Source organism: Phalacrocorax aristotelis, chromosome 7 (genome assembly GCF_949628215.1).
Source record: "Phalacrocorax aristotelis chromosome 7, bGulAri2.1, whole genome shotgun sequence".
NCBI lineage: Eukaryota > Metazoa > Chordata > Aves > Suliformes > Phalacrocoracidae > Phalacrocorax > Phalacrocorax aristotelis.
The window spans coordinates 37388087-37410229 of record NC_134282.1 but is presented as its reverse complement, the minus strand read 5'-3'; the positions used below and the strand labels follow the sequence as shown (position 1 = coordinate 37410229).

The 22143-nt window shown below is 37.2% G+C and overlaps 1 protein-coding gene and 1 long non-coding RNA gene across 10 annotated transcripts in view; one reads left to right on the top strand and one right to left on the bottom strand.

Annotated features, from left to right (window-relative positions):
- Positions 1–37: 37 nt before the first annotated feature.
- BNIP2 (BCL2 interacting protein 2) lies at positions 38–20063 on the bottom strand. 8 transcript variants are annotated; one of them, XM_075100124.1, is made up of 13 exons: positions 19854–20009; positions 15656–15793; positions 15049–15179; positions 14232–14299; positions 12969–13136; positions 10902–11078; positions 10163–10265; positions 9753–9884; positions 9079–9165; positions 8835–8933; positions 7406–7441; positions 4845–4889; positions 38–3232 (listed from the first exon to the last, which is right to left on the bottom strand). In XM_075100124.1, exons 3-13 carry the CDS (start codon positions 15096–15098, stop codon positions 3223–3225), a joined length of 975 nt encoding a protein of 324 aa, XP_074956225.1. In that variant the 5' UTR covers positions 15099–15179; positions 15656–15793; positions 19854–20009; the 3' UTR covers positions 38–3222. The 8 variants fall into 8 exon arrangements, with proteins under 8 accessions (XP_074956225.1, XP_074956226.1, XP_074956227.1 ...); XM_075100125.1 differs by lacking the exon at positions 19854–20009 and adding an exon at positions 19617–19778; XM_075100126.1 differs by having other exon boundaries at positions 38–4889.
- A 10-nt stretch (positions 20064–20073) lies between these two features.
- LOC142060240 (uncharacterized) overlaps positions 20074–22143 on the top strand; it is a 98563-nt gene continuing 96493 nt past the window's right edge. The window contains exon 1 of one of the 2 annotated variants that reach the window (XR_012661669.1): positions 20074–20257. This is a non-coding gene — a long non-coding RNA (uncharacterized LOC142060240). The remainder of the gene's footprint in view (positions 20258–22143) is intronic. The other variant, XR_012661668.1, reaches the window with a different exon arrangement.

The window sequence follows — 22143 nt, the reverse complement described above, 5'->3', positions numbered from 1 at the left end:
TACCACCATATTCCTAAGCAGTAAAATAAAACATTCAGACCTTCTCCAAAGACATTTATTGCATCTATATTTTTCCTAATTAAAAAGTTTCCCTTAGGTATTAACAGCTAGCACATTCAGAAATGTGTTTATTGCATTACTCCATGACATGCTGGAACACAAACAGAAAACAAACTCATTTAAAAAGAAAGGATCGCAACATTAAGAGGTAGGTGAAGGGTCTTGTGTTTACATAGTTTTATATGAAAAGGGCAAAGGAAAAGTCACATCTGTGAAGAATATAAGTTAAGCCAGTTATAACCTATGCTTTTGCATGACTACTGCAGCTTCATTCTGTCAGACACTGCACATTTCCCATAACACAAGGTCTACTGGTACTAACAGACAATGTCTTAACCCTTCTATCTGCCATTCAACAGGTAGAGCACCCTACTACTAAGGCTTTTCTCTTTTATTAAAAGGCTTTGTGTTCAGATGACTAAGAATTGCAGAGCCACTGGGAAAGTAAGCATCTATCTTCCATTAATATTGTTTGTAATTATTAACCTGGAATTCCAAATAATAAATACTAACTAGCAGCTGAGCAAGCTTGATTAAGGAGCACGGTAAATAAGGACTTGACTTTAAAACACTCCAGTAGCTTTTACTCAGATCATTTTCTATACTAGGAAAAAAAAACTCAGTATGTTTAAATCGGAGTAATCTGGGCAGTCCAAATTGCAAAACTGAAAAAGATCTAGTTCAGCAAAGAATAGCTTTAAGTTCACTGACTTCAGTCATGCTTGAAGGGAATGGTGAAGAACTATAATACAACTGCACCCTCTTCACTTCACAAATGCCCTTTTCCCCCCAGTAGCTCAACATAGGGAAAAAGATGTGACGAGGGAAACAATGTAGTTCAACTTAAAATTCTAAAGCTAGGAAAGTTGCAAAATCTGTCTTTCAGAATATGAATATTTAAACATTTCTTATATTTCAGAGTGCTGCTCTGACTAATACCATGTATCCTTAAAAAGTATAATTAAAGCACTTATTTCAAGCATTTCTGACAACCAGTCGGTGAAACAAATCCTCTAATGAATGACCTGCATCCACAAGGATTGAATAAGAATTTTCACTGAATGCTCTGTAAGACTTCTGCAGTTACAAAAAGCACAAGAGCTATTATACCTCTCCCCTCTCTTCCTCATACGAGACTTTTCTGAGGGAGACTGGAATGACTTGAGAATTCAAGTCATCTCCAAAGACAACAGCTTTTGCTAAGAGATGCATTTAAGCCGTCTTTCCACATAATACTGTATAAATCCATAGGATACACAGACAAAAATTTGACACTGGGAGAAATACACTTTTCACTAAGAAACTTAATTCTTTGACAGATTTAGTTTAGAAAGTGCCCATTCACAATGTAGTTCCATTATTTTCTGTTAAGTACAGACATTTCAGTAGGTGACACCAGTGAAGCCGATATGTAACTAGGTGCCAATGCCACTCTCTCCTCCCTATGACACACCTCAAGGTCATTTCATAAAACATTCAATTACCACCAATATGTAATCTAATATTGAAGTCTGACACAAATTAACTGTTGAAAGGTTTTAAGCTGCCATTAGAGCATTTAAGTGCATGATGCAAACTTGCTGAAACATGGTAACAAATACAGGTTATATACTAATTGTGTGCAATTACAATAATACAATTAGTCATTGTATAGCTACTGTTTCTTAGCACAAAGTTCCTCTACTAAGTACAGCTAGGAATACTACTCTTCACTTGTTCACTGAAAATAAAGGGAAAAAATATGCTAAACTGCATTGTTATGAACAAGGTTCCATACTATTCTAAGTGGTTCTAAGCTTTTTGGAACCAGGAATTCTCTGTTTTAACATCCCAGAACCTCAAAGACTTCAATATGCTTCAGCACTAAATCCTTATACATCCGTCTCCACTACTTTCCAACAGAACATGGCTTTGCCATACTACACAGAACATTTGGAACGTTCAAGCAATCCAGAGTCTAGTCACATCAGTTTTTAATGACACTTTCTGCAAAGTATCTTTGCCACTTCTGAACACTGATCCTGTTATGAAAATCAGTTTACAAAATGCCACATCCACGCACAGAGAGGTCACTGGCCCAAACACCTCTATTTCAGTTGCACACATTAACAACAAAAGATAACTAAGAACTTATTACCCCATATATATATACATAAAAACTAATGAGACCTCCAAATCAAAGGTAAATTAGTGACTCATGAAATTATCTTTGCTTGACAGGGCTCAAACTGTGTTCTAGCCGTGTGTTTTTCTTCTAGGAGGAAGTGCCATTGAAAGGTCAATTCCCTATGATAACATATCTTATCACAAAGTAATTCAGGTTTTGAAATAACTTTTGTTAAAGGATGACCTTCAAGTTTTCATGTTTTAAAATATTAAATTATATTAAATTATTTTATAGATTTTAAAAAGGATAAGTTTGACAAAAAGTTACGCATCTGTGTTCAAGATAATTTTGGAATCTCTTTGCTTTTTGTAAACACCCACCTCACCATTAAAAGACGAGCTGCAAAAGGTCAGAGGGGAATAATTCTTTAGTACACCTGTTTATCAAGTTGAGTATCTTTAGGCACCAAAGAACTATTGTGCTGTGTATTCATCCACAAAAACTTATAATAGAGAAATAAACCATTAGATAAGCACATACATATTTCCAAAAGAAATGTGGCAGCACGAAACTGCAACATGAAACTGTAGAATCACTCAGCCACCAGGAAAGACAATAATAATCCCATCATTTGATACGGCCTGTACAGAGGACTGGCTACTCTATATTGCGCTATACATACAGGAAGCAACAGGACATATAGAACTACAATCCCTCCACTAAGAATATGATTTTACAGAGAACAGTATGTTTGGGGTTTTTTTAATTAAGAAAAACTTGAAATGAGATGATCAGAATGCTTAGTATCTAGCTTCAGACCCACACAGAGTCAGTAAAAATCAGGAAGGTTCACAGGTTTGCATGTGCATACACACTATGCTGTGAAAGTATCAAAAGTAAACAGGCTTTACATGTCCAATTTACTGACTTCACATTAATGTCGGTCAACATCAAAACTGAAGCCGGAGATAAGACAGCCCCAAAGAAACTATTCACATTCACATTCTGCTTTCAGAGATCCAAACCTGATGAAATGGATTCAAGGCAACTTGAAATTAGGATTGCCTGTTGAAAGAGACATCCTGCATATTAATCTTTTTGAAACTGTGATACAGAAGCTACTATAACAAAAGTACGTAGATCTTGAGATGAAAGTCTCTGAATTGCAGACTTAAAAATCCCAGAGACATGGGCAATTTTCCCTCATCTGACATGAATATGCTCTCAGAGTCTATGCATTTATCATTAGAGATGGTAGACTAATTGGTAATTGGTAATAAGTCTTGACCATGGAACTCTCTTGACTGCTATTTATCAGTGTCAGGTAGTAATCTGGTTGAAGGCAATTTTATTTTTTTTTTTTAAAGTAAGAGAACTATGCAACACTAACTTTTAATGTAACTGAGAATTGATACTTTTTGCATTAAGACAAAATTGTGAGCACAATGAAAACCAAAAGTGAAGACTTAATATAACTCCTGAATGGATTGATTTGCACACACCTGTCCTTACACAAAAATAGCAATGATTATCAAGAGGTGTTACAAACTTTTAGAACTTGGACATGTAGTTCCATGTCCAAGAACACCTCTTAGAGATACAAATTTACTACCATTGTGGGGAGAAAAAAAAGACACTCCACCCATTAAATCACTTTTTTTGTTAAGTGAAATTAGTGCTGGTATCATGTGCCAAACTAACAGGTTTAGAAAAGGATGTTTCATCTACAAGGATGACGCAGGTAACATAAGACTTCCCATACCTCTGCAAACAATTGATGTTATGGCTAGAATATCTATGAAACTCCCAAGCTTTACTGAGTATGACCAGAGTTCCTACTGGTGACAACTGATAATCATCCAGGGAGAACTGTACTGAACTAATTTCCTACTGGTAGCTGAGATAGCCTTGGCTTACTGAAGCAGAATCTAAATTAGCAACTTATATTGAGAAAGGTCTGATATCTTACTAGTCATTCAAACTGTTCAGCTTCTATTGTGGCTTACGCTTAAAACCTTTAGCCAACAGACTGAAGTTCACAAAACTGCAGTTCTGCATTCTAAAAATAGATTACAAGACAGCAAAGTACAAGCTCACTCTAGTGAGGTAAACAAGTACTGCTTGTATTAGCTATGTGAACAAAAATAAGGATCTCCACACTTGCGAAAGACTATATTATGTGATTGTTAATATCCAAACAAATTAAGGTTTCTGTGACAACAAAGAAATGCACTTGACCATTGACAGCAACAGATTTATACAATAACAACAAGTAACCTATGGCCTTGTCTACCTGCAAATGAATTCCTTTAGCAGGTACACACAATATATTGCTCAGTCATAAAAATATATATTATCTCTTTCCTTTAACATTTAGGTATATAAATATTTTACTGAAGAACATGCATCATTTAGATAAACAATTGCAAGAACGCCCTCTAAAAACAGAGTTCTTTGACATTTAGCAGTATAAAATTATTAATGGCTACGTTTATGTAAAGTCAAGACAAATCAATACAGCAGTAAGCAGTCCATTGTGTGCTAGTCCAAAGAAATGAAGCACCTTTTGCAAGAGGTTATATAATATATACACACACAGAGAATGCATTATAAATGGAGCAAAAATAACATAATTCCATCTGCATATCCTTCAGTCTTGTTTGGACTCCAAACTTACTGTTCACTTTTCTGCTCTTGTTTTCCATTCAGCTCTTGGTCAACTCTGCTTAGCAAAGAAAGCAGTAAAATTAAAACTATGTTAAGTAGTTTAGTTCGATAGCTCATATTAAGCAAAACCTATTAATCTTAGCAGAAAAACACAAAGCTTTTACATGGAAAAAGTTTTAGTAAATAAATATTAAGCTTTTAATGGAGTGCAGTCACAACAATGCCTTTTTTTCTTAATTTCCTACCTCCCTCTAGAAATTAAAGTTGTTAAGAAACCATTTAACTATAGCATTCAAAAGAGAGCATTTGAAAAGTGCAAGTGAAGTTTGACTACAGAAGGAAAAAAAACAGGTTCTCTGCTTTTATTAATGAATGCAAGCAGGAATACAAGTTTACAGGTAATACGACTTTGAATTCATACGCTGCAGAATAAGCACAGAATTACCTTTAATGTTATAGTAATTAAGCCAAGAAAGTAACAGCACTAGTTGAATCAACAAGAGTTACGTGGCTCCTTAACTGCAATACTCCAAGACTCTTATAACCACCCAGGAAAAATTCATCATTATGCTGCTGAAACTGTTTTGTTTGTTTGTGGTGAGTTTTGTTGTTGGTTTTTGTTTGTTTGTTTGTTTGCTTTGGGGTTTTTCTGTGTGTGTCATTTTGTTTTGGGTTTTTTGTTTGTTTTTTAAATATCTCTCTCTCTCTCTCTGCCTCGGGACTAGCAAACAAAATGCTTTGCAGAAACTAGTGGATGGTTGACAGTCCTGCACAAGATGTACTCTTCCTCTTTACAGTAAGAACAAGCTATAGGCCTAACTATATATTCTGGAAAATATGTTGTGGATTGAGCTAAGTTGATTTCTAAGCCAACAGCAGTTCCAAAGTGAGAGTGGCTAAGGCTAAGTTTGTCTTCTAACAACCTAATTGTCTTACCTACCTGTCCAGACTTTCAAATATAACCAGCCAGTTTTTCAAAATGATAAAAACAATGACAGCTCTTCTAGGCTGTGAGGCAAGGTGTTTTTGGTTTTGGGTTTGTTTGTTTTTTCCCCCAGCCGTAAGAACTTAAACTAGTATAGAAGGACCCAACAGGTCTGGAGCAGTGTTGTCTAGAAGCAGTTCCAGTTGACTACCTGTTCACCTGCACAGCATGCAGCTGCAACTCATCCCTGTCCTCCCTGCAGCTTCTTCAGAAAACACATTTTTACATGACTTATAGGACTAATCACAGAAAGGGTCAGAAAATATGGTAAGCTAATGCAAACAAGCTATGATAAACATACAGCTGACAGTATAAATCCAGTAGTATATAATAGTCTAGCTTCCAAAGCGGCTCGTACACATAGCCAAAGAATTCCTACTGCCATCCTCAACAAATTTAGTAACTAGACTTCAACACATCTCCTTTCCCCCATTATAATAAATAACGCCTACAACTGCTTTCAACCTCATTGAAGTCTCAGCATCAAGTAGTGCCTGTGATCTCTCCTCTATACATGTGTCACTTGGGAACATGCTACTTTTTACAAAAGTGATGGTAGCACAGATGATATTAACAGGGACACTAGAAAGTGCTTGTTGTACTGGAGGTTTTTAGAAGTCTTTACATTACCGTTTCAATGTCTCAGGCCTGCATCCTGAATAGTGGGCCTTGCAATAGAATTGGGCCAAATTATGCACACTGCGGGGGAGGGAGTAAAAAAATCAAGTAGAATTATTGTTCAATATGTACTGAAAGGGTTTCTTAAATTTTAGCTTTTAGAAAGAATTTAAATTCCGTTTATTTTAATCTCTTAGTGTTCCTTTCTATGTCTATTATCCAATTTAGACAATAATAGTGCACCAATAGTTATGCACACAAAGGAAGAGTAATTTAAAAAAAGCAAAGTTAACAGCAAAACCTTTCAGAACATTTGTTAGTGATAGAGTGAAAAAATAATGTACCCATTCAAAAATTTCATCAGCTGCTAGAATAGCTTGAACAGTTAGCAGAAGACTGAAAATTAACAAAATGAAAATCCAATGTTTATTAGCAAGGAACATAGGCACTGCAAATACAAACAGCACTAAAAATACTAGATTGCATCTGTGCAAGTTAATAACTAAAAAAGTAGTGAATACCAAAAATACAAAAGACAAGATTCAATACTAGAATTTCTTCCAGAGTTCCATCTCTGCTGATACATAGCTACTGCTTAGCACCTAAAACCAGCTCTTCCTTCAGACATCACCTCTTCTTAGAAACAGCAGAACTTGATTTAATTAATACAAAATTTGCCTCTTGAAGATTCAGTTGAGAATCCATGTATCCCCTTAAAAGTGAGCATCTCATGTAATAGAGTAATAGAGACTATTGACAAATCTCTTTGAATATCCAGGGTGAGTTCTTTCAGATGATATGCCCTGCTTGCAGGCAGTATAGTTACTTTCATGCATAAAAACCTTAGTCACTAGTGCGTGTTTATATTTACAAATGCTTATTCCTTTATGCAAGCCAATCAACTGGGAGTTAGTTGCAGTGCAAATAGTCTTTATCTAGATGCAACCCTAATCAAAATATGAATATACCTTTTGTGTTTCTTTCTAAACTTTTCTTCTTCATACCTTGGTGAGGAAAAGTTTTATTTCAGTAAATATAACATATGAAGGCCAAATTCAACAGAAGCTGCAAACTGGTATTAGTGCCAATACAGTTTGTAGAAACATACCAAGTTTTGAAACTGATACCATTAAGAAAAATATATTTTATCTCCAACATTTTAAGCATTAAACAAGAAGCATTAAGATTAGTTACTATGACATAACATATGAATTCAGTACAACTTGTACAGTATTAACGTCCATCACTAAAATTTAAAGTCTGTATTCATAACAGTTTGAAGCCAGTTATAATCTTCCACAGAAGTCTGAGAATTTACTCCATAAGTCAACCAAGTTCAGCCTTTGCAGAACAGTTAAAGGTTCATCAATAAAGCCTTTCAATACTTGGAATGATAGTCTGAATATTCATAACACATCCTTCAAAAGCCCCAATAAAAATATTCTAAAGATAGCATAAGGTTGCTTCAGCATTGTCATGTCTTTCCTCCCTGCCCAAGAAAACTGTGTTTTCTCTATTTTATAAAAAGTTAAATAGTGCAGCTGATACCACTTCTGGGGAGGGGGGTGGATTTGACCAACATGGATATGCCCTCCTGTCCATACAGTGAGACTATGCTGTCTTTCCTTATGGAGTTCCCAGCCTGTGATCACCTATTCTGATGCATACTGTATAGATTTTGTATGTTACACCCTTCTAGTAGGCTGATCAATTTATCATCATGATTATTAGTATTTTCATCTGGCTTAAGACCCAAGTTTATGGTTTCTACTCTATTACTGCACCCACAAATGTTATTGACAGAAGCGTCATCATTATATTTGAGTGCAGAGTTGTGCTGACCTTAAAATGGATATTTGTATCTTGAGGGAAGGAAGAGAAGAAAACCAAGGACACTGATGCTGCCTTCATGTCTTCAAAGTAGTTTTAGAACTGCTATGGGTGGGGATTCAGCATTTTTCCACTACAGCTTTTTTTTCAAATTAAATCCCAACCCGAGTGATATTTCACCACTTAACTTGTTCCACATTTTAGCATGAACACTGAAGATACTGTAAATAGCTTTATTATCAAGCCCAGAATTTCTCACTCATAAGCCAGTTTACTATACTAAGGGGTAGAACAACTGGAATGAGGTCTTGTCTCTAAAAACTAATTCACACACCATAACTTGGTAATTATGTTAGGCCTTATCTGTGAAAATCCCTATACATTTAACATTTTGACTACCCATGCTACTCCATACTAAACTGTAGTTAGCAATGTGGTCAAATACAGATACTTCTCCTAGAGACAGCATTTTATTAAATTAAAACTATTACGTTCAAACCAATCGTTAAATATGATATGTACTGTTTTAAAACACAGTGTAGAACATGTTTGAATAATAAAACGTACTGTTTTATGCATTCTGGGATGCCAACGTATTCCATGGGGATGAGTTCAGCTAATTCTGCCAGGGTAAAGACATATCTTATTTTTTGGCTGAATTTTGAGCTGTGGAAGAACAAATGCAGGGTACAGTTAAAACTTAACAATTTTCCAGTAGGTCAATATTAAAACAGTTTTTGAAGTTTAAGGTAAACAATTGTTAGGATTATTTAGAAAAAGAGAAAGAAAGAAATAGCTTCCAGAGTATTACCTAATAAAAGGTTTTGTGATGGCCAGAAGTGTTCTGATGAACCAAGAAGGATGAACTATGATTAATGATTTCAGATTTTTCCTTAACCTGAAGAATTCAAAACAGCAGAGATAATTACTAGAACAAAAAGGCAGCAGGACAACAAGGGGGTTTTTTAGTACATAAAAAAGCATGGTTTTTCAAGCACAACTGTCACATAAATCTAGTATTCTGACATTGCATTATTAGAAATTACCATCTGCCAGAATTAAAAAACCACATAACTGTATAGCCAACATTTAAGATGTACCATCAGTTTGACAATAATCACAAGGAAATAACATTCCAGAGAGAACCTTCTTTGCATCTTTTTACACAACTAATGAAGTGGTTCACCAAGGACCCGCCTTGTTGTATTAATATATATGAAGTTTTAAGGATATTCTACATGGTAACAGTATTCTAACACTACTACTATTTTCACAACAACAAAGAAAACAACAGAAAAACGGGGCATGCCTGTAGTATTATTCCACACTGTCTACCTTAGGAAGAGGTTTTCAATACATCAAGCGATTTGCTTAATTAAATCTTAATCAATAGGTACCAGACACCACATAAAACAGTAATTTTTCCTAAATATGTATATTACCGAGCATGCCAATACTGTAAGAAAACACTGCAGAGCTTCTCACCTTCTATCAATTTGCTGGTAACATTTCCTAAGCCAGCCTAAACTTGGCATTTTCCTCCGTGTTGTTGCACCATTCAGATAAACTATCATATAGTTCTCTGCTACTAACAGCTCTAAAGTGCCAATTACATACCTGCAGAGATAAGCAAAGAAAATTTTCAAATGAACATCTGGATAGTAAAGTAATTCCTATATTACAAAAAAAAAGTTAGCAACAGTGCTGACCAACATTTAGTCTTTTTTTCCTTCCCCTGGAAGCAGATGATGTTGCTTTTCTATTTGTTACCTTTCCCTCATCTGAAATACGAAGAGCTTCATTAAAAAAAGGAGAGAAGTAACTGCCCTTACATTAAAATGCTAAGTTTCACATTGTGAAACTAAGACAGTATTCGGAGGTAGATGATGACTTACTTAAATAGATTGTCCATTAGATATCTGTAGTTAGGCTGGCTGCTTTCAGGCATAAAGCATACAGCAAACACAACAATGGCATTTAATCCATCACCATAATAACCTAAAAACAAAGAAAAAAGCAGCAGTAGTAACAAAGGTGACTACACCTTGACTACTTTTACACAAAGTCAAGCAGTTTCAGTAAGGTTTTTCATTATTTACCTTAGAGATTTACAAATGTCTGTTCTATATGGAAGGATTCATAGAGTTACAGAAAACATCAAGATTTCTTTTTCAAGTTTTTCTACTTCTAAAGAAATAGCTGAAGTTGATATAAATCAAATGCTGTGCCTACAAATCAACATTTCAATATAGAATCTCAGTATATTTAACATTTTATATAATCAACTTTTCATCCAACCTAAACTCCACAGACTATTGGGAAGTCAATAAATTGATTTATGCCTCAGTAGATCTACAGTTAATACTTTCAACACTCTTAAAGACAAAAATTTATACTGGTAGTACTGACACTGTAAACAGGTAAGTATATCTCATTACATACATGCATGTTAGTAGCTTCACTGAATGTGTACATTTTGGAACTTTAGTCGAATAAGGAAAAAATATTAAAACATGCACCTTAATACTGCATTAACTGAATCATCAGGAGTCTTTATGCCCAAAGATCTTCCTGTGCTACCCCAACTTAAAGCAATTTCTCAACACTTCCCCTCAGCACACCACTGATCCTTACCACCATGACTGATAACTTTTTTATATGGTTCGATTGCCTTCATGTCCACCCTGTGGTCCTGTTCTCCAATCCTAAACATTCGCCAGCGTCGACCATTATCTTTCTCCTCTGCTGCAGTGTATTCAGTAAATGATCCTTTCCTAATTACATCAGTAGTTTTTGGTTTTGGAAGATCATCTGCCAAAGTTAAAACACGTTTAAGATCCATCATGAATACTATGCATTGTGACAATCAGTTACAACACAAGTTAACCACTTTGCTATCTAATCTATTTTAATATTCTTTAGCCAGTCAGACATATCAGCTGACTTAGTTCCTTCAGTCATTACAAAACAGGATCTCATGGGTGTCATTTTATCAAAATACTCTACGTAGACAGTTATCTATTGACTATAATTTTCTATGTTAAAGTACATGACAAATTTCCATTCATGTAGGAGGCCTAATTAATTGTAGGCTTTCAGAACACAGACCTTGATGGATCTCATCAAAATAGACAAAGTGGTTAACTCCAATGATAATTACACAGGTTGCTTGATCACAGGTTTATATAAAAGCAGGATTTAAAACATCGACAGTACCTTGCAAGCAGACATGCAGACAAATCTATTAGAAATTAATTCTAATTCACACATGTGCAATCAATATTTATGAAATTTATGCTGACAGTAATCTGTAAAACAATACGCTCCAATTAAATTATGATTCTTTACTTTGTTGCACAGACCTTACCCAAAGCGGAAAAAAACCTACTGCAAGTTAGTTGTCTGTTCCCAACACAAAGCTGTTAATTGAAACTATCCTTCCAGGAAAATGAAGGCAGCAGCATTAAAGGAAGAAAAGACAGAAACCCTTTTCAGCCACTTTTAAAAACAAGGCACAATCGTTTGGAACATTTCCTTCGCATCATTGCAAGACTAACCCTAAATACCAATTCTTCTTCACTAAAATTATGAAAATCCTTTTACACAGGTAAACCCACACTCCGTTATGAAAATCTCACCTGCAATATGTCTTTAGCTATTTAAAAAAACCCTTATTCTAAAGGCTGTTTCTTTCTCCATTTGTAAGTCTCTTGAACAACAGGTAGTGTTTCATACATAACAGTGGAGAAAGCCTCCTGTTTACTCAGGAATTAAAATTATTTTATTTCCAGAATAAAAAAGCCCAACAGAGTTCACATGTTTAATTATTAGAAACATTCTTAAGCAATGAAGCTTACAGAAGTTAGCTCCAACTGTTTGACCAACACAACAGTTCTTGGCTTACATAAAAGGGCCTTAAAACATAATTAAGGTGCAAGTTTAAAACTTGTGCTTTAACCCCTACACAGAACTTTTTAACCTCAAATAAAATTTGTTAGAATCTCCAGGTTTTGCTTACAAGAGTAAGATGAAACCTCTATTTCTTAAAGTTAAGATCATTAGTAGTGTGACTATAAACCAATTTTACCTCCTAACAAGCCATTTCAGAATTCCTTAATATAGAGGCTCTTCTACCACTTCCAGTCAATCCAGAAAGCATGCAAACCCTAAGGCTACTGACCTTTTGCCATTCTCACCACAATAAGATATGAGATCAGGTGCTACTCAATATTTTTAAAAATACCATTTAGTTCTCCTTCAGTACAAAGGCTTCCAATTAATCTATTTCTGACTAGCTGATCTACTTCCCTTTATATGGTCCACCTCCATTTAAAACTGATCTATAATACATGTAAAACACTCTTTACTTCCTCCCACCACCACCACCCCCCAGGTTGGTTCTTAAACATACTGCAATGGAGAAGATTTCCCATAACTTTGAGTCTTACAGGTATTTAATGACATTCACCCAAGTTTATTTGGAGTTACAGCTATTATGTTGCCTGTTTATTAATCAGTCGAGGTCTGATTTGTCCTTTAAAAACTCATGGTGCCTATTTCCAATTTCTAATCAATCCCGTTGTATTTTTCCTCATGTAATACTGAGTAATATTTTTTGTTTCCCACCTGAAAAACTGTTGACCTGCACATAAGAAAATAAAAATATTCTGGGGCATCAGACAAAAGTATCAAAATACTTACCTTCCCATTCAAACTCATTGCTATTTTCTGAAGGAGTGTCTAAATTGTCCAAATCAATCTCTCCACTCTCATCCAAGTCATCAGACAAAACAGATTCCTCACTGTGATCCAAAGTTAAGCTAATATCTGGAGCCATTAGTTTCTTCCTCACTTTGGTTCCATTAACCTCTGTTTAAAAAAGCAATGTACTTATTTTCAAAGCTAAAGAGAGTTTAGCTATGCATATTAACAAAGACAGAAAAGTACAGTGCTTTCTCAGAATGCATTGTAAGTTAATGCACATAATTTAAACAATGTGACTTTGGAATAAGAATTAAACATGGGGTAAATAAACAGCACTTGGGAGTTAAAGTTCAAGTCCTCAGACGTGTAAGGTTACATGATTGCATACACACTATAATTACAACAGAAGACCACCATCCTCCCTACAGAAGAAAAACCTGAAGTGCTGCCACCACCTAAGCAACTATTACCTGTGCTAGCTACAACAAAGTGTACCATACTAAATAAGTCTTACAAATAATGCAATAGATTCATGCCTCCAGCCCTTGTTTTTGTTAGGTATTGGTAACATCGTAACCATCTTTAATGAAATAAAAAAATAATATACAAGCTGGAGAGAAGAGGAAAAAAAAAAACGGGCTGACAGTAAACAGCGAGGACCAAAAGTTAAAGAAACTATTAGGTGAATACACAGCATGCTTTGAGACACAAGGCAAATACCTGTATAATTTATACAGCAGTTAAAAGCAGAGAATAAAATAAAATCACTTGTCTAGCACTTGAAATGCCACAACTAAAGCAGGAAGACAAATTTTTAAAAATTTGAAATAAAAAAAATCTGTATTAATTCCCCTCTGACCATTTGGACAAGCAACATTCTTAAAAGGTCACAGATGCCTTAGATTTGGAGCAAAACTAAGGTAGGCCCCAACTGATGCACAGAAGCCAAATAATGAACCAAGATTAAGACACATCAGGAAGTCAGTGCAATAATTCATTTTTGTCCAGTATTACCTGGGTAGCTCTGTTCACAGGGAGGATGAAGAATCTCATTTTATTCCAAAACTCTTTTTTCCCTAGACAAGTTATTTATAATAACCTTTACATACAAAAATGTCATTTGGAATACTGTGTCCTCAAGCCTGACAAAAGAAAAAACCACACCAAAAAAACACCAAAAACACCCTACACAAAAATGAAGCTTTAAAACAGCCATCTAAGCAGGAAGCAGTCAGCTTGACCGGAGTGGAATGTTCTTACCAGCTTCACTTTCTCTTCCAGCTGCAGCCAATATATCTGACTCAACAGGATCATCCTCTGGTAGGGGCCTAGTGCACAAAGTAGAAACTATTGTTACAAAACTTTTTCTTTTTTTAAATAGCCAGCTAAATGCCAAATATTTAGACTTACGCATCAAAAAACCACTATGGGATAGTACTGAACCAAATTTACTTATAGCCTAAGTTCAAGCTTTCAGTAAACAAAGCACCAAAGTAGCAGAAAATTCCTTCACAGCACTCAAGCTACCATCTGTCGATGTGACAAATGCCAAAATACTGGTTGCTATTAGTGTGTTCCATCCTTAAGAAAACCTGTCATATTCTTGCTAGAGAAATTTTGACATTAGATGTATTATAGAAGTAGCTTAGTGATATTATTATAGAACACTTCTTAATTCAGCTGTTTTAGTTTATTTGTAGGCCCAAGCATATCTAGCAGTCTAAACTGTTAAAAATTTTGCTCAGAAATGTTGCTTCATCAAATATTTGAGCCTTCAGACACCAGTAATAATATGCAAACAATCACAGAAAACAAACAAAGCCAAACTTAAAAATTTTCACTTCAGTAACACTGTAAACTTCAACAGTGGCATTCCTGTATTACTTAACTGACACATGAACATGAAGCGAACCCTGTCCAGACAACATAGATAGATGCCACTAAACGTTTTCAAGACTACTACATTAATGGAAATCACTTCAAGATTTTTACTGAGTCAGTACACCAAGAAGATCAAGAGGTAGCTTATTCTAGATATTATGCATTTGCTTTTAATTACTTTAAAAAAATTAAAAACCTTGGAAAGTCTTCATCTTGCCATTCTTCCTTAAACTCAACACCTTCCATTCTCCAGCCAACTTGAATTTCTAACAGAGACTCCTGATCAGGCAGAACCTCTTGTCTTCAGGACAGCAGGCTAAAAAGGAGCTGCAGGAACATAACAAAAGATGCTAGTTTAATACTATTGTAATTCCCATACTTCCAACACATCCTTTCATTCAGCACTAAGTTGAGGTATTAATTAGGAAAAAAACCAACAGTTATGAGTTTATGGTTTGTTTCCATTTTTTTCCCCCCATACAAAACTACTATGGAACAGTTTATCATAAAATAACTTCCGTTGGAAGGGAGCTCAAGTAGTCCAACGGCCTGCTCAGGCAGGATCAATCTCTCAGTTAAAATCAAGGCCCTGAGCAACCTGACCTATCATTTAGGAATACATCAGTTCGCTCCAAACTGTAAGAAAACTGACAGCTCTCTAGATCCTCTAAGAGGTATTGAATAATTACATATTTTGAGAAAAAAAACCAACCAGATGGTCAGATCTAAAATACAACCCAGTTCTTAAAAATCCCAAACACTTTAAAGATAAATATTTCAGAAAGTGTTTTCAGAACACTCACCCTGTGATATACAAGTCAAGTTGTGTTTTATCAGGCTCACCCATCACCAGCAACAAGGCATCTCCAATAATGGAATAAAATAAACCATTCTGCTGACATACAAGTCCAAGCCAGTTGAAGCTCTTAGCTGTGTTGGCTCTAAAGATTGGCAGGAACAGGTAAACTTATCAATGAAGATGTTAGAAAATCACCACTAATCAAAACAGGAAACAATATTTTTAAATACAAAGAAGCAATCAACACAGAACACCAGTAAGTAAAAAGTTTGAATGCAATCATACTGCTAATTACGCCAGAGAGAGAATTTATTTTTTATGTGGCTAAAAAGAAACAAGTTACACTTACTCTTCTGTGGGATCACCTTTCATGACAATTCTCAATTTCTTTTCTCCTGACCTGATTACAGCTACAGACTGATTTTAAATGCTTAAAGCTACACTACACAAGCTGAGTAATAAAAGAAATTAAGACTGATTTTTTTTTTTAAACTGCAGTACCAGGGACAAATTGAACACTAACAACCAAAATTTAAGCTTATTTTACCGACATTTCCCTGCTTCCCTCACCCAGGAAATAAAAATAAGATTTCTAGAAAGAGGGAGCAACCTGGTTCCTCTTAGGGGTCTGACTCTTCTTGTTTGAATCGTTCAGCCCCTGCACTGCTCAGCTGCTGGCAGTATGTGCCTGTGCACACATTCTCCAGAAAGTTCCGCCAGCAATGGTCCCCCCAGCTCTCCCTCTTTCTATTTGTCCTTTTTGAATAACATAGCATTTGGAGTAGTTTCTTGCTACTTGAATAATATGACTTTCCTCATGAAACATGCCTTCTCTTTCATTAAGATGTTGATTTCTCAACATACAGTTTCTCTTGGGTACTAACCTGCTGAGTTTTTGCAACAATGAATTTTAAATATTTGCTTGGAGATAAGGTAATATTTTGATCAGTAGTAACACTGAATATGTATATAGTCTTTGAACATATTTGTTTCAGGACACTGAGATGAAGCACAAGAAGCTTCATGAAGTACCCTACACATTCAAGAGAATAGAGTGGCTACAATCAGTATGGAATGGACCATCTGATGCAAATACGCAGTTCACTATAAACAAGCAGACACCAAACCTAAAAGAATAGAATAAGGTTATCAGTTTAGATTAAGGGACAGATGAAGAAATGCAGAAAACTAACATTAAAAAAAAGTCCCCCGCACCACAAACCAACCCCATCCCTGTGCTAGTGGCTATAAAATGCTACTCTTGAGCTTGCCTGCACTGCATTCACAAACTGTCCCACAGGACAGTTTAAAGTAGGGTTTTGCTCCAAGACTCAAGAACAATTTTCTCACCACACTTCCAACGAGTACCAAACACGAAGTAACACCTATTGATTTCAGATGTACAGCATTGGAGCGCAGAAGCAGTTCCTACCTGCATGTATTTCATTACATTAAGATAAACTTGATACGCTAAGATAGGCACAGAGTTTAAAAGTTACTCATGCTGTAATCAAAGTTTGAGACACTTCTACAAAACACTTCTAGCATTACTTACAGAATTCTCATCAGCAACTTCTCATTAAGGTAGATTTGAAAGCAATCTTTCCCTAAATACTGCATAGTACAATCGCGAACAACTTAGGAGGGAAATTCCAAGTTTAACATGAGATAAGCTGGAATTCAGGTTTCCTGCATTCTACTTAACATGCAGACTGAGTAGCAGTTTTGGATGTTTCGACTTGAAGTATTACATATTAAAGCACTACCATTTGTCAACTAGAAGAATGAGAAATTAAGGAGGAAGGGTAATCTTCTCAGGAAAGCTAGAAAAATGCCAACTTTAAAGTTAACTACTGAATAATTTTACACTCATAAAATAAATGTTTACAAAGCAGGGATTGGGGGGTGAGAATCTACTATCTCTGCCTACACAAACTAAAGCAGAGTTTCCTGCTTTAGGAATAGTCTTCCTACACCTGCTGTTAGTGCTGACATCTTCTGGTTTTACTATGCCAAAGTCTCTTTAATTCAGCTGTAAATGAAAGATCTAAAAGTTTAACTTGAAAAAGGTAATATATTGTAGTAATGCAAGTACTTATTAGTCATGTAGAAGCAATTAATTTCTACCTGATCTAGCACTCGTCATGGTTTCTGAGAACAGCAAGCCTTATCATTTTTACTCTGCATTGCTCACTTTACTTGAAGAAACATTTTACTTGAAGAAACAGAACTGAAGGACTGGGAGCTATCTAAAGGTCAAAACTTCAACACATCAAAGAACATCTGGATGCAGGATTGCCATGTGATTCTGCTCCCTTACTGGAGCCACTGGACTTTGGTACTCAACAATGCCTTTTATACTTCTAAGTATCTCAAAAGGCAAGTTAAAATATTACAAAAAGGAAAAAAAAAAGTGTAACAAGGGAACACATCACTAAAACCCACTACTCTTCCACTACAGCTAATGAATGGATTCGCATTTCCAGAACACCAGGTTAAGTTTGCATCTGACGAATATTGCTGCCTGCACCAGAAGTCAAACATCAGTGTTTTCATCCTTCCTCCTGGAAGGATAGAACCTTTCAGAGTTCTGTCATTACTACCAAGCTGGCTTAGTTGGTAGGTGCAAATACAATAGTGTTTTGAAGTCTGCTATAAGTTGCCATTTTTAAAATTTTTTTTTTACAGCTAAATAGACTCTGATCTGTCCCACACACTTAAAGAAAAAAAAAAAAGACAACAGAATGCATAAGCTAATTTTATTCACAAAGTTAAAGAACAATTTTTGTAAGTGGTCTTTAGGTTTTCACCCTTGAGTTCTCAGAAGAATACACAAATAAATAGGAGTTACACACTTATACAGCCATACCTACCTATCCAATACAAAGACCTATATTCAGTCCTTGATCAGCACCTCAGCATTTGAAGTAGAATAAATACAAACTTTACCTTGCAAGACAATTGCGATGACGAGCACACTAGTGAACTATGTACCTGACTGGCAAAGGATACCATGCTGTTTCAGCCTCAGATAGTAAAAACCAACTTCAAAAAAAGGTTAGCTTCTTTTTTTCTGCATCTCACCATTACCAACCACTTCAACAACTGAGAGTTACAGTTAAGCAAATTCCAGGTTCCAGGCACTAAAGAGGTGCCTCTAAGTGTATTTTCACATTTGACTTTACAGCAAGCCAAAAATAAGGAATATATTTTCTAGTACACACATCCACATGGTGCAGCTCACTGTAATTTCTAGATGTTTTTATAACCCCATTGGCTTTCAGAATGCGGCCACACTAGCCATGACACCAGGAAACTTTTCCCAGATCTGAAAATGGACATGCAAACTTTATCACTTGCAAGTTTGCATAATAAGGTGATGTAAAGGCTTCCATTAATAACAAGTCAGTTCTTCGTCTCCTTTTACTCCCTTCTCCCAGCAAAGCACGGAGGAATCGGTCAGCTAGAAGTGACAACTTCTGAAAATATTCTTGCTTTCATCTCTGAAGATACTACTTTAAACTCCGCATTCACAGCAATAGAAAAAGCTGCATTTCTGAATCACTGAGAGTCATTTAAAGGTACATACTAGCTTGTCAGACAACAGTCAAGCAGGGTTTATACCCTGCCTAAATACAATCAATATTCTTTTATAAGATTAAATAAGCATAAAAGTTAACCAGAAACAGTCAGTTACTATTCAGTCTATTACATCAGTAGCTGGAAGTAAGAAGGAACTAAAATAAAAGGCACTAGAAAGCAACGCTAACTTCTGCGACATAGCTTTATACTCCGCATTTGCTAAACCTACATCCGAAAAAGCTATTCCGCTCACGCCCCCCACTCGTCACTCGGCCGCACAACAGAAAGGGAGGAAAAAAAGCGTGTCCGTAATCGAAGACAACCCCCCGGCTCACGAGCGGAAAGACGGCTGAAGTTTGCGCCGCTCTGCTGTGACTGCCTACCGGAACAAGGTCTTCACGTGTAGCACTAATGTGCCCAAACGTCCTCCCTCCGCCACCGCCCTAGGGCCGTGCAGGCCGAAGCCGCGCTCCGCAGGAAGCCGGGCCAGAGCCCGCGCCGCGCCCCATCAGCAGAGCCGGCCACCGCTGAACCCCGCCGCCCCTCGCCCACCGGCCCCGCCCTGCGCCCGCCCTGCGCCCGCCCTGCGCCCGCCGCCACCGCCTCCTCCGCGGCCCTACCTGGCGGGAGGCGGGCGGAGGGGAACGGGCCGCGACACGGCCTCGCCCGCGCCGCCGCGGAAAGAGCCCGCTGCACTACGCGCCCCTGCTCACCCGGAAGCGCATAGGCCGCTAGGCTCACGTGACAGCCCGTCTCCCTCAGGAGTTAAGCGTACTCAAGCACATGCGTAAAATAGCGCCGCTGCCGCCCACCACGTCCCCTCCGGCACGTAGCGCGTGCGCGCTCTGGGTGCTGTGGCGTGTTCGTCCGTTGGGAGTGCGTGGCGTGTAGCTGTTGCCGCTATGAGTGGCTAGGCAGCAGGGCCGGGGGATGGCGGGTGTCCTCTCGTTCCCTGGGCTGAGGAGCACTGCCCCTCACCAGTGGTGAGGATGAGTCACGCGGTCTGGGCCGTTCTCAGCTGGAGGTAATGAACTGCGCCGCTGCTGTCCCGGGACACAGACAGCTCCCTGTCCTGCCGTCCGGGACGGCCCCTGGTGACGGGCGTGGTAACCGAGGGGTCGAGCCCTGGGCCGCGGGAAACGGGACGCGGAACGGAAAATATAACGTCCACTCCCTCACTCAGTCCTGTATTCTAGACTAGTGTGCTGTGCCTGATTCTTCAGGGGCTCAGTATGAGATGGACGTTAGGAACAAGAGCGGCACCTTCTCCGTGAGGAAAAAGAGAACAGCTAATGTCAGTGTTACATACCAGCGAGGCAGCAGTAGCGCAGTTACTGAGCAAAATACCTGAATCGCCACATCATTTGAAATTACAACTTCAGCTGTATGAATATGGCAGCAGTAGCATCCAAAATACAGTCCTTAATGACACAATGTAGTGACATTACATATGCGCAGTAGAAGCACAGGAAGTTAGATTTATCTCATTTTCGTCTTTTTCACATGTCTAAGAATGGTAATGGTAGTCAGCATTACTAGGAGGAGGGGGTCAAGATGGAAGGAAGGTTTTGAACTTGCCACCAGCACACGGTTATAATATACAGACGTTTCCTAACTTGACCACAGCTAATTTGTTGCCCAAAAGTGAATGTTGCGACAAAAAAATTGTTTTATTGTAGGGTCCTGAAGGAACTTGGAATAAATGTAGGTGTGCGGAAGTGTGGAAAGCATTAAAAAACAATAAAAGGGGGCACAAAATGAATAGAGGGAAAAAAAAAAAAAAGAAAAAATACCACTAAAGAAGAACAGAAAGCACAGGCACCCCCAACCAGCAAAGATAAAATCTACGAGTAACAGGGAAAAAGGCAATTTTTAAGGTAAAATAATTAGAGCATTGAAATTATAAAGAATTTGTATCATGCCCAGCAAACGGCCTGAGGCCAGTAGGCATTATCATAACATAAGTTAATCAGGTAACAGTTACAAATATAAAGCAAGGGTGTGGCAGAAATACAGCAAAGCAGTGAGGGGAAGCAGCAAAAGTGAAAAAGTACTGTATCCTGCCACCTTTGTTATGTCATCGTTTTTGTTTGTAGAAGTAAGAATGGCACAGACGATGAGCAAACACTCCATGCTTAAGGACATGATATTTTTCTATCTGCTCCCAGGTGCACACCACTTTTTATTACTAGTGTACCTATTTTGAAATTTCCTATGCCTGTAGCACCCCAGCTTTTAATAGGGAAGATCTGATTATGTGATTTATGTTACCAGTTTGTAAGGTACTTGCCTGAGTATTGAAGACTGAATGGCAAGAGATCTCAGCCTGCTCATTCGGAGCATCTGTGAACAGTTGGAATCATTCCAGAATGAGCTGGAACTAACGAGCTCTAAAGATCAAGGATATCTGAGATTCCTAGAGGGGTACATTACAGAAAAGATAAGCTCCCTTATAAAAGGCTGATAGGCTGTTCAGTTAACATGGAGCAAAGCTTATCTGTTAGTCTGATGCCTGAACACCCCTCCTGCCCCTTATTTTATCAGCAAACTTAAGCCTGCAAAGTGTTGGAGTACAGATTTTCAATCAGTTCTGTTTTATTCTGGTTTAGATAAGTAGAAAATGTGATAAATTATGATGCAGAAAATAATGTTATTACCCAGTAGATAATCTTCCTTGTCTTTCAACAGAACAGTAATAAAGGGCCAAAATTAATTAATTATTAAGTCACAAGATTGAAAGTTTTCCAGCAAATTAATATTTCAAGAAAAATTAAGTCTCCCGTTAAATACCTTTAATGCTTTTCTAAATGTGGTTCAGCTGTTTATAAAAAAAACTGTTTTCAAAATGCAAAAAATTTAATCTGCAGGACACCAATGACATGATGGTCAGCAAAGCTGTGCAATTTCCCA